The sequence below is a fragment of the Mus caroli genome, unplaced genomic scaffold (assembly GCF_978045245.1).
Source record: "Mus caroli unplaced genomic scaffold, Mus_caroli_1 scaffold_2, whole genome shotgun sequence".
Classification (NCBI taxonomy): Eukaryota; Metazoa; Chordata; class Mammalia; order Rodentia; family Muridae; genus Mus; species Mus caroli.
In genome coordinates this window covers 156,138,733-156,156,130 of record NW_028227257.1, presented here as the reverse complement: position 1 = coordinate 156,156,130, position 17,398 = coordinate 156,138,733, and the positions used below count along the sequence as shown (strand labels likewise).

Sequence of the window (17,398 nt, the reverse complement as noted above, 5' to 3'; positions counted from 1 at the left end):
ATTAGGAAGTACACTATTTTGAAAGAGGTTCTCACTATGGAACCTAGTTTGGCCTTTGAGTAACACTCCTTCTACCTCTGTAAAGTGAGTGTTGTTACCATGGGTTTTACTACCTTACAAAGTATATAATTTCAGCTATTATGTTTAGTTCTTCAATCCATTTTTGTGTATGTATCGTATGAGTACATTCTTCAATATATGAATACTAAGTTTTCCCAGCACCATTTGCTAAATAGTTGTCATAAATCAACTAACAACACAGCAATGGTTTATTTCTGAGATTTTGTTCATCTAATTCTACTGGTCTAAAGCTCTATCTTTTTTCTTTTCTCTTTTTTTTTCCTTGCTCTGCATCTATTCCCCCCCCCAATTAATTAATTTATTTATTCACTCTACATCCCCATCACAGCCTCTCCTCATCCTTCTCTTCCCCTCCAAAAAGCTGTATGTGGGGGTTGTGGAGGGGGGACAACCTTGGGTACCAAGAGACCCTGGCACATCAAATCACTGCAGGACAGGGCACATCCTCTCTCCCTGAGGCCAGACAAGGCAGCTCAGTTAGGTGAATAGGATCCACAACCAGGAACAGAGTCAGGGCCAGTCTCTGCTCCAGTTGTGGGGGAACCCACATAAAGACCAAGCCAAGCCTATAGCTGTATGCTTATACCAGAACTACCCCCATTTTCATTAATGTAGCTTTGTAATAAGTTCTGAAATAAGGAACTCGTTCTACTATTCTAGACTTCATAAAAAAATTCCATCAACTTTAGAATGGATATTTCTGTATTTGGTTGGAATTTTGATAAGAATTACATAGAATATGTACACACAAAGGATGACCTCCCATTTCTTTTTGTTTTTGTTTTGTTTAAGATAGGGTTGAAAATAGTCCAGGTTGCCATCAAACTCACTATGTAACCAAAGCTAACCTAAAACTTCTGATTTTGCCTCCCAAGTGCTAGAAGGTGTAAACCTGTGTACAGGGTTTTATATGGTGCTGAGACAGACACTCTTCCTTCCAACTGAGCTATATACTACACTATCTCCTTTAACGATTGCTTGAGTTTTCTTTTTTTTTTTTTTTTTAAGATTTATTTATTATATATAAGTACACTGTAGCTGTCTTCAGACACTCCAGAAGAGGGCGCCAGATCTCGTTGTGGATGGTTGTGAGCCACCATGTGGTTGCTGGGATCTGAACTCTGGACCTTCAGAAGAGCAGTCGGGTGCTCTTACCCACTGAGCCATCTCACCAGCCCTGCTTGAGTTTTCAATGTGCAAGCTTTTTCACTCTTTGATACTTAAATGATACTCTTTGATGGTTAAGTACTTAAACATACTTGTAAGTATTTTATTCTTTTTGATGTAACTGTAAATAAAATTAACTCAACTTCCTTTTGGATAACTTAAAGAAGATAGAAATAGCCGGGTGTGGTGGTGCACGCCTTTAATCCCAGCACTCGGGAGGTAGAGGCAGGCGGATTTCTGAGTTCGAGGTCAGCCTGGTCTACAAAGTGAGTTCCAGGACAGCCAGGGCTATACAGAGAAACCATGACTCGGAAAACTAAAAAAATAAAAAAGATAGAAATATAAAGTGAACACGGTGATGCACACCTGTAACCCCAATACTGAGGAAACTGAAGTAGGAGGATAACAAGTTCTAAGCTCACAGTTATATAAGACCCCATAACAAAAATAAAAGCAAAAACAAACAAACAAACAAAACACAAAACAGAGATATAGAGAAAAATGTACTGCTATTTATGCCAACTTTGTCCTATTATTTGTTAAATTGTTTTATTAACTCTAACAATACTTTTGTTGATCCATTATGTTTCTACACTTAAGATCACAGTAACTGTGAACTGAGAGACATTTAAGTCCTCTTTCCAATTTGGGTATCTTCCATTTCTCTTCTTGCCTAACTGCTCCAAACAAGAGGGACAACACAATCAAAGAGGGAACAAAACCTTTATGGCCATCTCCTTTCTGGCTGATTTGTCTATTACTGGACAGATATAGGTCCAGTGGTAACCAGGAGATCTTTACTAGCAAGCCAAATCACCACATATTTATATTTTACATTTGAAATGTCCCCAAAGTCTTATTCTTAGCTTAAAATTTGTGAAATTTTCATAGGTAGAGCCTGGCTAGCAGAGCAGGTCATCAGAGAGAAGCCTGGGCAGTTATACCTGCTCCTGAGCCCAGCTTACATCCTCTCCTGCTCTAGTCAGCAAGTTCCTGCTGCAATTCTGCCATGCCTTTTACACTTTGATGAAGCAGAACCTCTGAAATCATGAGCCAAACTAAATCTTTACTGACAGAAAAGGAACTACTATATCAAGTACAAAAGCTCTGCTAAACAATAGGGCAAATGTCTTGCTGGCAACAAGTTCCTGCAGTGTTTCAAGGAGAAACTGCTCCCTCTTCATCTAAGAAACATCTACACATGAAATAGGAATATGAACCTGACTGGGTGGGTACCTTCGGATCCACCTGTGCTCCAGCCTTGATGAGGTACTTCACTGCATCCAAGTGGTTGTTCTCTGCAGCCTCCATCAGTGGGGTCCGCTGGTCCTCTGAGCACGTGTCAATATTGGCACCCGCCTAGTAAAACAAAGATGACTTAGATGGGCTGAGTCAGTTTCCCAGGAAGTAAAAGCGTTGTGAGGCTCTGCATTTGTCGTGAAGAGATTTAACAAACAACACTAATACTGTTTTACTGACCAGCTGTCTGATTCTTCAAAACTGCATTCAAGACATAGTAACTAAAGCTGGAGCTATTCAGTGCTAGGGTACCCACACTGCACCAACAAGGCCCTGGATTCAAAGTCTAGCCCCAACACGTGCAAGATAACAGCCCACACACAGTCCCACACACCGACAGGCACAATTATTCTATCAAGCTCTAGCTCAAGCAGAGTATCTTTGCTAGATATCCTTTCTAAATTAACTGACATATAGGCACAGCAGGATATAGATATGTCTAAGAAAGGGAGTAGAGAGCCTCAACTCACGGGAGGGAAAAGTATTTGGGAGGGCAGAGGACAGTGCATCAATTTAGCCGGTTTTGCAAAATATTATTTTCCAGAATAAAACAAAACAAAAAAAAGCTTCAAGTGATACAACTTTTAGAATAATTTGTAACTTTTTCAATAAAAAAGGCAGATGAACAGACAAGTACAGCCAGGGAAGACACGTGATGTCAGCTGCGGCCGAGAGCGAGTCAAATGCTCGCATCTGAGCCTTCTCCACGGCATTCTCCACTAGCCTCTTAGACAAAGAACAAGGACTAATAGCTTATAAAGTAAATATTCACAGGGATTAAGGAAACTGACATTCTTGCTGTCAACAGTAAAAAGAGATTTCAAAAAGAAGAACTGTAGCTCTTCACAAAACAAAGACCGGAGATCAAGTGACCACAGCGAGGTCTAGCTGCCAAAAGCACTGACGGCAGAGGAAAGCCACACATCAAAGCAGTTAATGCTAACAAATAAGTATAAGGTGGTGGGGGTATAAAAGTAAGGCCCACCAAGTGGCTAATTAGATTTTCAAATAAAGAAATATATTCTTCACTGCTAGACTCTACCACACCTCCATCACAACACACACACACACACAAAGAGGGAGAGGAAGAGGGAGAGGGAGAGGAAGAGGAGGAAGAGGAGGAGGGGGAGAAAAACAGAACTGAATGAATGAATGAATGAATCCTGGATATGGAGTGTTGAAACCACCATGGTATTGGCATGACCTGCTTCCATAGCTTCCCCAAGTCCTGACTGAGGGTAAGGGTGCAAGTCTAAGAAGGACAGTGACAGTGGGGGAGGGGAAAGGAGGAGAGGGAGGGGAAAGGGGAAAAGTGGGATGAAGGTCTCTCATCAAGGCAAGAAAGTCATCTCCTCTGCAAACCAGTCAGTTACCCTCCAGAACTCCTCCAGGCACAGCAGGAAATACGACAAAAGAATAAAGTGCTGGAAAGCAGAACTCTGTCAATGAGTAGATACCCACAGACTGACTAATGCTACTAGATGGGCAACCAGGCATAATGGTGCTTCTGTGATCACTGTTCTCTCAGCCCAGGGGCCAGACCATGAGTATCCACAACACTGGCAAAAGAATAGGGAGAGCTACATGTTACAAGAGCACTTTCAGCAAAGGTAGACTAGAATGCCTTCCATCCATGGGACTAAGATTGTAGCCCCAAATACCTGAGGAGCGGCCAAACAACACGTAACAGGAGCCACAGTGCTGTAGTAGCCATGGACAATCAGAAAAACATAGAAATGCATAAAGAGAGGATCTCTGTCTAGTAAAGAAAGGCCTCATAGCAGCAAGCAGGTGAACATCAAATCTGCCCTGAATAGGCTCTGTGCTGATTGAGGCTGATTTCTTGTCTCGTTACCAAGTAAGATGATAATCTCAACTGTCGACTTGATGATACTGAGAATCACCGGGGAGACAGCCTTTGGGCGTGAGGTGCAAGAGTGAGCTCAGAAGAGTGAGCATTCAACGTGTATTCTTGCCTGGAGATGCAATGGGATCAGGTATCTCTCAAGTTCCTGCCACTACAAGCTTCTCCTCCATGATGATGCAAACCGTAAGCCAGAATAACATTTCCTTCCTTTAAACTGTTTTAACTTTTAATTAGAATCTAATTATACCTCCTGTACCAATACATTTAAGGGTATTTCCCACTTTCTGTTCTATGAAATTTAGTGTATCTGGTTTTATGTTGAGATCCTTGATCCACTTGGACTTGAGTTTTGTGCAGAGTGGTAAGTATGGGTCCTAAACTGAACACCAATGGTTCAGGCTCTAAGACCAACAATTGGTAAATGGGACCTCATGAAACTGCCAAGTTTCTGTAAGGTAAAGGACACCGTCAATAGGACAAATCGGCAGCCCAAATACCCAATTTTAAAATGGGGTACAGAACTAAACAGAATTCTCAACAGGAATCCAAATGGCAGAGAAGCGCTTAAAGAAATGTTCAAAACCCTTAGTCACCAGGGAAATGAATATTTAAAAAAGTCTAAGAATCCATCTCAAACCTGTCAGATTGACTAATAAGATAAAAAAACTCGAGATAGCACTTGCTGTTGAGGATGTGAACAAGAGAGACACTTCTCCATTGCTGGTGCGAGTGCAAACTTGCACAACCACTTTGGAAATCAATTTGGAATTTTCTCAGAAAAACTGGGAATAGTTCTACCTCAAGATACAGCCATACCACTCCTGGGTATATTACCCAGAAGATGCTCCAACACCCTACAAAGACACTTGCTCAACTGTGTCCACAGCAGCTTTATTCATAATAGCCAGAAACTAGAAACAACACAAATATCTCTCGAGTGAAGAACAGATAAAGAAAATGTGGTACATCTACACAATGGAATACTATTCAACTATTAAAAACAAAGATATAATAATGAATCAATCTTGCAGGCAAACAGATGGAACTTGAGAATATCATCCTGAGTGAGGTAACCTAGTTCCAAAAGGACATTCATGGTATGTACTCACTTAAAATGGCTATTAGCCATAAATACAGGTACTATGTTACACTACACAGACCCAAAGAAGCTAAATAAGAAGGAAGGCCCGCTGGGCGGTGGTGGCACACACCTTTAATCCCAGCACTCAGGGGGCAGAGACAGGCGGATTTCTGAGTTCGAGGCCAGCCTGGTCTACAGAGTGAGTTCCAGGACAGCCAGGGCTATACAGAGAAACCCTGTCTCGAAAAACCAAAAAAGGAAGGCCCAAGCAAGGAAGCTTGAATCTCACTTAAAAGGGAGGGATGTTAGGGAGGGGAATAGGGGGTTCAGGATCAGGTGTGGGGAAGGACAGTAGAGATGGCTAGACTGTTATAAAAATGAATGGAAATCTGCAACTGATGGGGGTGAGGAGGTGGGGGCATCTCCAGGACAAGACAGAGCCCTGGGGTAAGGGAGGCTCCTAAGAATCAATGGGGATGACCTTAGCTGTGACTACCTACATAGGGGATATGGAACCTGAAGAGGCCACCTCCTGTAGCCAGACAGGAACCCCAGTGGACAGATGGAGACACCAACTCACTCACAAAACTTTCAACCCCAAATTTATCCTGTCTACAAGAAACGCAGGCACTTGGAGTGGAGCAGAGACTGAGGGAACAGCCAATGAATAGCCGGCTGAACTTGAGAAACAGTCCATGGGCAAGCACCAACCCCTAACACTATGCAAAGCACACTCTGCTATGCTTGTAGTCATGAGCATATTGTCCACCCAGCATATGGCACCACCCAGCAGTGGACTCAGATATAGACACCCACAGCCAAACAGTGGATTAAGCTTGTGGACTCATGGAAGAATATGAGGGAGGATTGCAGGCCCTGAAGGGAATAGGAACTCCACAGGAAGACCAACAGAGTCAACTGACCTGGACCCTTGGGGCTCTCAGAGTCTGAACCACCAACCAAAGAACAGACACAGGCTGGACCTAGGCCTCCTCATTCATATGTAGCAGATGTGCAGCTCAGCCTTCATGTGGACCCTAAACAACTGGAATGGGGCTATCCCAAAAGCTGTTGCCTGTTTGTGGAATATGTTTTTTCCTAGTTGGGCTGCCTTGACTGGCCTCAGTGGGAGAGGAAGCTCCTAGCCTCAAAGAGATTTGAAATGCCAAGGGAGGTGGGTGGGGATATCCAAGGAGCCTCCACCCCCTCAGAAGAGGAGGGGTGGATGGGGGAAGGGCTGTGGGTGGGGGTGCCAGGAAGGGGGCAATGAAGGGGATGTAAAGTGAACAAGTATAAAAAATAAAAAATCTAATTATAGCACTCCTCCATTTCCTTGCCCCAGTCCTGCCCACTGCCCCTCCCTCTAACCTTTCCTACACCTCTGCCTCATTCAATCTCAAACTGATGATCTCTTTTCTCCTCCTCCTCCTTCTCCTGGCTATGTGCATAAATATATGAATACAACTTGCTCATGCCAAGCAGTAGTGGCGCATGCCTTTAACCCTAGCACTTGGGAGGCAGAGGTAGGTGGATATCTGAGTACGAAGCCAGCCTGGTCTACAGAGTGAGTTCTACGACAGCCAGGGCCACACAGAGAAACTCTCTGGCTCCAAAAACATAAACCAACCAACCAACCAAGCCAGCTGAGTCCTTTTGGTGTTGTTTGTATGTTTGATGACCGATCACTTTGTATTAGATAAACCATTAGAGAGTCATCCCCTGGAGAGATTAAATCTCCCTTTCCCAGCACTCATTAGTTGCTTTGTCTAGTTCTTTGCCTAGGAGCAGGACACTATGAGATTCCCTGCTTCTGTGCTAGCATGTCTATTAATACGGTCATTGTTCAGGTCATAAATTGTGGAAGTATTATGAGTATAGCTTCTCTGTCATTTCTAGGAGACTCAACCTTACCTTAAGTTGCTTTTGTAAACATGTTTCATCATCATAACAGTAGTTAGCACAACAAATAAGAAGAGTCCTAGCAGCTGGAGAGATGGCCCAGTAGTTAAAAGAGAACTAGTCTAGTCTAGGCTAGTCTTCCAGAGGACCTGGGTTCAACTCCCAACACTCACATGGCAGTTTATCAAAACTATAACTCTAGCTCCAAGGACACCTCTTCTGGCCTCCAGGTACTAGGCATGCATGTGACGCACAGACATACATACAGGCAAAATACTTCTAGATCTAACCATTTATTTAAAAAATAAGTTAAAATATATTTTACAAAAGAAAAGAATCCTGGAGTCAGTCTGGCTCACTGAGAGCACCCCAGAGAAAGACTCTGAAGAGCCATCACAGTGGGGGACTCTAACCAAAGCCTGTGGGTGATCGCAAATACAAAGGCACTACACAAATGCTGTGATCTGGAGGAACAACACCCCTGCACTCAGGAAAAACTAAAAACAAATATATTCTATTGTTCTTCCTGGAAAATGTTGGTGATACTGATTAGGTTGGGGGGTGAAACATACACAAAAATAGAGAGCACCTAAGAATGGCACTATACAGCCAAAAAACAAAAAATAATAAAATAAAATAAAATAATAATAAAAAGAATGGCACTATAAACACTGCAGGATGTAGCCCAAGTACCTATGAGGAGTGAACAAGCTGTGCCAGACTTAGCCAGACTGACAGCTCTTTGTTAGAGCTCCTATATATAAAAGGTTACCCAGACACACAGTTCATTTTGTAATATGTTCAGGCGAACAAGGCACCACCCATGGGTGGTGAAAACTTAACAGAGGGTTCAAAGGAGGACTCACCCATATACAAGCTAACCATACAGAGATAGGAAGCACCACTTGGCCTCAAGCAACAAAAACAAAAGATGATGTGTGGGGAGCCTGGAACATAAAGTAAACAACCCTAGTCTTGATACTGAGCTTCAGTCAGAACTCACTTGAATTTCCTCCTTTTTTGCATATACCCATTTGATTCTTATGTTATGCTTTTCTGTTGTTATTGTGTTGTTGTTTTGCAATAAATGAAGCTAGATACCAAAGAATATGTACTACTGTAGAGGCTAAAATTGGATGAAAGTGAACCATACTGCCTGTTGAGTGCCTCAGGGTGGTTGGTGGTAGGGCCAGAAACAGACAAAGATATATTGTATAAAATATAAAAAGTATTTTTCCACTGAGAAAAGCAATTTAAGGAGGGAAGGGTTTATTTTCCTTCCAGAGCCCACTGCAGGTTGGTGGCAGCAGGAAGACAGTGAGGGACACCTGTGCTCAAGAAGCTGCTTCTCTTTCAGGTAGTTTCCATCCCAAGCCCAGAGAACAATGTGGTCGTCCTTTAGGGATGATCTTTTCCATGTCAATTAACCTAATGAAGATAATCACAGGTATACCCAGAGGCTAATCTAATCTAAATAACCCCTCATAGGCTTGTCTCCTAAGTGATCCCAAATTTTCTCAAGTTGGCAATCAACAATAGCAATGAACATACTACAGTACCAAGCCATATTCCCAGAGGGACCATGGCCAGAAATCAATCCATAAGACCCTACCCCGATGTAGAAAAATCCTAGCAGAAGAGAGTTAAGACAGATGGGGGATGCTTCTGGAGATCATATGGGGAAGTGTCAAAGGTCATGGACCTGAAGGATTGAAAATGACCCTAAATATAATGATAAGAGAATTCAAATTCAGATCACTGAGGCAAAAGAACAGTTTTTGATGCAACCAAGACTAAGCAAAACATCACATATGAAGTTTCAGAAGTCAATGCGTCAAGCTCAGCATGGTATCTAGAAACCAGAGTTTTGTTACTGCAGGAGACATCCCAATGAGTAATTGGAAGACAGATGTCAGTACAGCACCTAGTAGTATTAGTGAGAAAAGATCTGCGATCTGTGCATAGGGAGCAGCTCAACCATAGCCAAAACAAGACAATAAATGACTACAGATAGATTTTAAAAATACCATTGTGAACTTAACTAAGAATTTCTAAGCTTGACAGAACAACAAAGTGTGCATAAACATGCATGTATATTTATAAAAAACAAAACTTTCTGTGAAATTTGGTGTCATGAAGAGAAACAACAATTACATGTACAGTTATTTTAGAAGGATAAGGGAAAAAATATACAAAACTTGTTCAAAGAAATAAGTACTGAAAAGCTTACAAATTCTGAACTAGAATCAGGAAGCCACAAAGGACCCCAAAAAAGAACCAACAAAAACAAAGAGTCTTTGAGGCTTATATTATCAAACACTCAGCAAGAATCTCAAAACACAGCCAAAGAAAATCATTAAGTCCCACAGAGAGGAATCCCAATCATATCACAGCAGGTTCTGACCTAAGAATCCAGGTGAAAGTAAAATGGTCTCTACAGAGTGCTGGAAGAAAGCCAGAGCCTTGCAAGCCATCTGCTGGGTGAGAATGTGCACCCCAATAGCTACCATCAAGAAAGGAAGCTGGAACACAGACTTTCAAGATAACCAACACTGAGACCTTGGCCACAGCCTAGCCATAGAGAACAAGTATTAGAAATGAAACAAACAAGCAAACAAGATAATTATCCTGAAAGCATTCAAAAGGACTGTCCAAGATGAAAGGGGAACAAAGTCTGTCCATACAGAGATCCAGAAAAACCTCACAGACACAGAAATGAAAAGGCGATCTATAATAATGGGACAAATGAGGAGCAAGCTGGCAGGACTATGTCCTCAATAATAACAGCCTTAAACAGAGAATAAATTCACAAAATTAAAAAAAAAAAAAAAAACACTAACTGGATTTTAAAAAAAGATCTGATGATAGGCTGCCAATTAAGAAATGTATTTCAGTAACACACATAGTTCAAATAAGCAGACAGGAAAGTTGTTATACTTACATAAAATAGATTTTAAGTAAAACAAATAAAAACCAACCAGGCTGGAAAGATGGTTCAGTGGTTACAAGCACTTGCTGCTCTTCTAGAGGACCTAGGTTTGATTCACAGAACCTACATAATGGCCCACAACTGTTTCTAACTCCAGTTACAAGGGATAGAAATGCTTCTCTTCTGGCATTCAGTCACCAGGCATGCATGTGGTACACAGACATACACGTAAACAAAATACTCATACACATGAAAGAAAATTAAAAAGAAAAGTTAAAGGTCGTTATATGACATAGTAGTCATTTCAACAAGAGAAAATAACAATTATAAATATATATGTACCCAATACCATAGAACAGATTATATAATATGAATATCACATTTTAAGGAACAGAAAACACTCTCAACACTGTGTAGTTGGGGGCTTCATAGCATTCATTTGATGATCTCAGTCAGACCAAAATCAACACAGAAACAGTGGAGTTTAACTGAACTATGGATCAAATGAACAAGCCATACATTTACAAAACACTTCACGTTAGAGCTGCAGAATGTAAATTCTGCACAACCACATATGGAAAACAACCTGTAGACCAGATCATAAGTAAGTCTGAATACATTTTTAAGACTTATTTTGTTTTTAATTATGTGCATTATGTGTATGTACACAAGAGCTGGAGTTACAGGAGGCTGTGACACCTCCTTCCCCTCATGCAACATGGTTTCTGAGACTCGAACTTGGTTCTTCTGAAAGAGTCGTCTATGCTCTTAATTGCTGAACTATCCCTCCAGCCCCCAAATAATTTTACCTCCCCTGAAGCACCCCCAAAACAACCCTGAAACCACAGCATGTATCTCCAAGGGCAACAATGAAATAAAACTAAAAATCAACAAGAAAGAACTTTAGAAATGGCATTAGGTACAAAGAAATTCAACAGGATTCTCTTAAACAACCAATAGGCCAATGAAGAAACAAAAGAGAAAAGTAAACTATTTCCTAGAAATCGGAACTGAGGAGATGGCTTAGGAGGCAAACTTCTTCCAGGACAAACAGGACAACAAGAGTTTGTATCCGTGTAAACGTAGCGTTGGCACGGCAACCTGGCTATATACTGGCACCCAGGAGACAGAGCGAAGGGATCCCAACTACAAGTTAGCTAGCTAGGCTAGGTTAGTCTTCAAGCTCTAGTATTTAATCAGAGACCCTATATGAAGTGGAGCTGAGTTAAGGAAGACATCTGATGTCAACTCTGCAGTACATGCACATTTTCTAGAACAAATAAAAATACAACACATCAAGAGCTAAGAAAGATGTTTATGGCAACAAACCACCTCAAGAATTAGAAGTCTCAAGTAAACTCACAATATATCACTAAGGAAATAAAAGGGCAAAACCCAAAATTAATAAAGAGAGCTAATAAAGATCAGAAGAGAAAGAAATGAAATGGATAAGAACGAAAAAGAACAAGACCACGCTAATTTTTAGAAAAGATGAACAACACTTTAATTAACCTAAAAAAGATGTAAAAACACACAAGCCAAACAAAGGCACAGAGTAGATTCACATGAACTGACATCACAGAAACACACATCAATAGAGACCAGTGGAGGGGTGGGGGGTAGGGGAGTCACATGATAGCGAGACATGGGAGACTTTCTGGACAGTTAAAACCCACAAGAGTTGAATAATAATAATAATAATAATAATAAAAATAGAATACCCGGAGTCCACGAAATAACAATGAACTTGCAGTGAAGGAAAAGAAAATGTCTTCTGACAAACAAGAGCCCAGCAGTTTCATGGCTGAATTTCTCCAAAATTTTAAAGATTAATGCCAGTATTTCTAAAACTATTTAAAGGGGGAGGAGAACACTTTCCTAAGCCAGGTCTAAAATATCAGCACTGACACCACCAACAGCCACAGCATCAAACCCCACAGAAACAACTATCCCTAGTGCAGAGATTTAAAAAAAAAGAAAAAGAAAGAAAGAAAGAAAAAAAGAAAATCTATACAAAACACCAGAAAGTTAATTAAACAGAAGTTAAGATATATCACCAGGATCAAGAGATTTTTATCCTAGGGATGCAAGATTGATTCCACACAGCAACCTCCACCAACTTCTGCACAGTATAGGAAACAATGGGCAGAGTTAATAGGTGGCCTACAGAACAGAAGGAAGCAAATGAAAAATATTCATTCAATAAGGAATTGATTTCTAGAACTCACACACCTCAATAACAAATAACCCAAATTTTAAAATAGACTAATGATCTGACATTTCTCAAAAGAAAATAGAACCAGAACCACCAGAATGTGAAAAGTCCTCAACACCTCTAATTGTCAAGGAAACACAAACTCAAAAGAAAAATATGTAACAGATGCTACACAGATGTGGAGAAAGGAGACCACTTACAACCTGGAGACTGGCACCATGGAAGACATGGATGGAGCTGAGCAACCAAGTGATCCAGGAGTACAGAAAGTGTACTTCTGGGTGTGTGTATATCGAAAAGAAAGGAAATGTGTATCTGAGAGATCTCTGCACAGATAAGTCTATCACAGTCCTAATCACAGAAGCTATGACACTGAACCAAACCTGGTGTCTACTAACAAATGAGCAAAACCACAGTGGTAGACAGACACACGTAACAGTTGCCATGAGCACGTCTGTGGCCCTGCATTTACAGCAACATAATAAAACCCTGCACATTCTCACTTGTATGTGCCAACCACTAGAAAAGGTGCGGGGGGATTAGAGAAGGTGGCCTATGGTTACCAGAGTGTGACCGGACGGGAAAAAGAACTTCCTACATTCTAAATGCATGGTGACTGGGCTGACACAGTCAACTGAATATTTCAAAATAACTAATAATAAATGCTCTGTATCACATAAATATATACAGATACAGTGAGTCCAAAAGTTTAAAATACAAAGTATTCCCATGATCATAGGGTTTTTTTTTAATATTTTACATTTTTTTTAATTAGGGGAGATGTATGCATACAACACAAGACATGTGAATATCAGAACAATTTGTGTTTTCTTCTTCCACAATGTAGAACAGACTCAGTCGTCTCGTAAAGTTAGAGCAAATTATATTTGTAGCTTAAACAATGAAGGCTAGAGAATTAGTCACTAGGAGTAGAAGAGGGAAGGATCTGGGCTCCACTAAGCCTCCATCTTCTACAGCAGACTTTAAATATTGAAGCCAAGACTAAACTAAAACTACCAAGTAAGTTGAGACACAGCTACTCTAACAGAGGCAAATGTCGGGATAAACGGTAGAAGCACTCAACAACCATGGGGCTGGGAGGCATCTTCTTATGATGGCCTTGAGGTACCACTGCAATTAAGATCTATTCAAAGCTATCCTTCCAAACCTGAACCAGCATGTGGCAGATGTCCACGTGGCCAGCCTCCGCAGCAGCATGTAATGGGGAACGCTTATTTTGGTGCTCCATTTTGAAGTTGGGATCAATTCCATCAACTGTAAACAAACACAGTTTTACCAATTATATCATACGCAACCATAATGTCCTTCCACAAAGATGCTTATGACATGGACATCTTCAAGATAAAAAACAAGCTCTGGAGCCATGATGTAGACACTTTACCACAATGGCCTGTCTGCAGGCAGGAGTCAGACCCACTTGTACTTTAGGACCAAGAGAACCTATGCCAGCCCCACATGTCAGTACCTCCCCATGCCTCTTGCAAGCTCATGCAAACAGTGCTAAGGGCCAACAGCTCTAAGACAGACAGGTCTCAGGAGGACAAGTGTGACCCTGAAACTCAGACACTTACTTTTTGTTTCATTTTTATTTGGGGGGACACAAACCTCACTATGTAATGCAGACTGTCCCTTAACATTGAAATCCCCTACCTCAGCTTCCCAAATATTGTACATTTTTTCTATTGTACATTTTTACCCAAAGTACCATGCAAAAAAGTAATGAAGCAATTTAACACTGCATGAAGTCCATGAAGGGTAAAAACTAATTTTTTTGTAAATTAAGTGAACTTTCCCATCTTCCCCATTCCCCTCAAGCAAGCTTTAGCTTCTTTCATGACTTGCCGTCAGTCAATGAGCTCTTTACTCTTGCTCTCAACCTAACAAAGATGGACATTAGAGATCAAGCCTAGAATTCTGAGCTCAGGTAGCAAGCTATAACTGGGCCAGCACAGGCTCAGGCATCAGAGAGCTAAGCCATGCCCAACAGCTGCAGAGGTGCACACAGCAGCCCTCTCCCGGGTCACTGCATGCAGCAGCACTGGTCCTCTCAACACAAGCACTGGGCTCTTCACTGCAACAACAGGACTGGGTCATGCTGCTTTTCCTACGTGCACTTCTGCTTCACCTAATCATCACCTAACTAATTCCTTTTTAAAAACTAGAGATGCACAGAGAACATTTCTAGTGTCAAGAGGCAGACTAAACACCAGGGAACACTTTCTTTCAGACAGTGAGACGGGGCTCATGAGAAAGGGTGTAACTAACAAGGCCTCGGGTGGAGCAACTCACCCAGCATGAGAAGCACCTTCTGCAGCTCGCCCTGCCTGGCAGAGAAGTACAGCTGCTTTGGGTGGAAGCGAAGTTTCTTGGGTCTGTAAAAAGCAAAGGACGGCAATCAGCACCAGACTCTTATTGTCAAAACAACAGGGCAATAGGTACAGCTGATGTTGACAGCATTTGCTAGCATGTTTCAATCCCTGAGGCACTGCCCCAAGCAACTGTCCTCAGATGTCATTAAAATGATAAACACTAAAACACTATTGGTGACATGACTCAGAGCCTACCTCGGGTACAGACAAGCTGCTGCACCAGAGGTTCAGGGGATCCCAAGAAGTCATCATGCACTAGTCATCACTGACATGCAAGATGGCACACTAACTTCCAGGGTGACCTCTACAGCTCAAACGATGACAACTACCATGGGTGATACTAAATACCCTATAGCAACAAGGAAGGGGCTTCAGCCAATGTATGCTATGAAATTTACATCAACTCATAAATAGGGGTTAGAGGTGGAGGGTCAGGAAAAGTCTGGAGCCTGGTCAATAGATAGGGACTATGGGTATCACCAGATGGGCCAGGACAGAAATACTGAGAGACTATTCAGAATAAGGAAGAGTAACAGAGGGACTTGTCTGTTTGTTAATGAGTGACCTACTTTTCCTCCAGAACAAAGTAAATTTAGAGGTCACCTGGATAAACCTCCTTAAGGAGTGCAATGCTGTCCTCAAGAACAGAGGACACAGGTGGACCTGTGAAGCAAGAAAGACTGCAGTGTAGGGACTAGACTACACTAGGCAGAGACTAGGCAGCAGGTAGGAGCTCGTGGAATAAATAGAGTGTGCTCTAGCGGCCTTCAACAGCTCACTCAGTAAAGGTCATGCTCAGGACAACAATAACTTCACTTCTTGCTCTCGGCATAAAACAGAATAATGTGCAACAATGTATCCCAGACAATGGGAAGACATATGAGGCTGACACCTCACATGTTCATCCTTTTGATGAACAGTGTTATTCAGAAAGCTGGAAACTACTAAGAATGCCTGGGGAAGACCATGACTCTAAGCTGTCTCTGAAACACAAACACAAACACAAAACAACAATGACAAAAACCACCAGCCTGGCTCTTACTTTTCAGAGTCTAGAGCGATCAGAGCACTTTCCAAGGTTTCCTTTCCTGGGCCCTGGGAAAGGCCAGACGTCGGCCTCACGAGCCCAGCCGGCCCTGCAGGGTCGAAGCACTCTGGTGCCTGGGGGGCTGTGCTCTGCGATCTTTCATCCTCTGGGGCTCCAGCAATGCTTCATGGAAGGAAAATATTAAGATGTTGAGTTTCATTATTTGGAAAACCTCTCTTTCTCACAGAAACCAATGAATATATAAAATAAGACCTACTCCAACCAGACCACACAGGCTGCCTCTGAGTAGACTCAACAACCAGTCTATTCAGACCTGCAAGTCGCAAGAGAGCTGCCTGAACTGCAGAACCCCTTCCCCGGTGGCACGGGACACTCAGAAGTCAGCACAACATGACCAGGAGTACCATCCGCTTACTCAAGCCTTATTTTAATAAAGAAGCTTCAGGCTCTATCTAGCGAATCTACTGCCTCAGAATACTGGATTTAACAATCAATAGGAAAGTACTAAGACCTTCCTAACCCATTGTTCAGCTGTATGTACATGCTTTTTTTTTTTTTTTTTTTTTTTTTTTGGTTTTCGAGACAGGGTTTCTCTGTGTAGCTCTGGCTGTCCTGGAACTCACACTGTAGACCAGGCTGACCTCGAACTCAGAAATCCGCCTGCCTCTGCCTCCCGGGTGCTGGGATTAAAGGTGTTCGCCACTGGAGATCAGAAACCGTGATAAATGGCAAAGTTCACTGAGACTTTTGGCAAAGGCAACAGAAACTGGTTGTCTCTTTAGGGATGTTATGTGGAAAGCTTGGCCACTGCTACTTTGTTTAGTACCTGCCCGTGGTCGTGTCAGCCCTGCCTTCAGCAGCCAGGCTCTTCTCCTGTCCAGGGGCTAGGGTCACTGTAGAAGTTGTGTCTGCTTTTGCTATGGTCACCTCTTTGGCCTTGGAAGCTTCTTCCCCACAATGGGGACAGTAGCTGGCATTGTTGACTCGAGAGGCACAGTCCTTATGGAAACGATGCGAGATGCTGCTCTCAGGCTGACATTCCATGAAGTTACCCTGGAAAAATGAAAATCATTTTTAAAAACTCAGAATAGCATTCAGAGAATTACAGGAAACTCTACTGAACCTTTGAGGTTCAGGCAAGTAGAAGCCCATTTACAGCCTGGTGACCAACAGGAGGGAAGCAAAACACTGAGTTTACAAAGAGCTCACAATGTAAGCAGAGGCCACCAAAGATTATCTCACAGTTACCACTACCCATCTTCAATCCCCAGTAACCCAGCTAGCTGAGGCCTCAGTCTGAACACTCTAAACAAGCAAGAGCTGTACAAGACATAGTCTAGAAGGCCCACATGATATAATGATAGATCGAATCAGAGTCCAAAGGTGACCATTTTAATAACTAGCAATTAGAGTACCAATTAG

At 42.0% G+C, this 17,398-nt stretch overlaps 1 protein-coding gene across 6 annotated transcripts in view; it reads right to left on the bottom strand.

Moving 5' to 3' along the window:
• The window catches only part of Ehmt1 (euchromatic histone lysine methyltransferase 1), a 134,644-nt gene that overhangs the window by 32,298 nt on the left and 84,948 nt on the right, over positions 1–17,398 (bottom strand). For all 6 annotated transcript variants that reach the window (XM_021185967.3, XM_029469706.2, XM_029469711.2 and 3 more), the window contains 5 exons: positions 16,803–17,029; positions 15,971–16,138; positions 14,849–14,931; positions 13,707–13,813; positions 2,485–2,607 (listed from right to left, as the gene is read on the bottom strand). In XM_021185967.3, the coding sequence (XP_021041626.1) occupies positions 2,485–2,607; positions 13,707–13,813; positions 14,849–14,931; positions 15,971–16,138; positions 16,803–17,029 (708 nt within the window). The remainder of the gene's footprint in view (positions 1–2,484; positions 2,608–13,706; positions 13,814–14,848; positions 14,932–15,970; positions 16,139–16,802; positions 17,030–17,398) is intronic.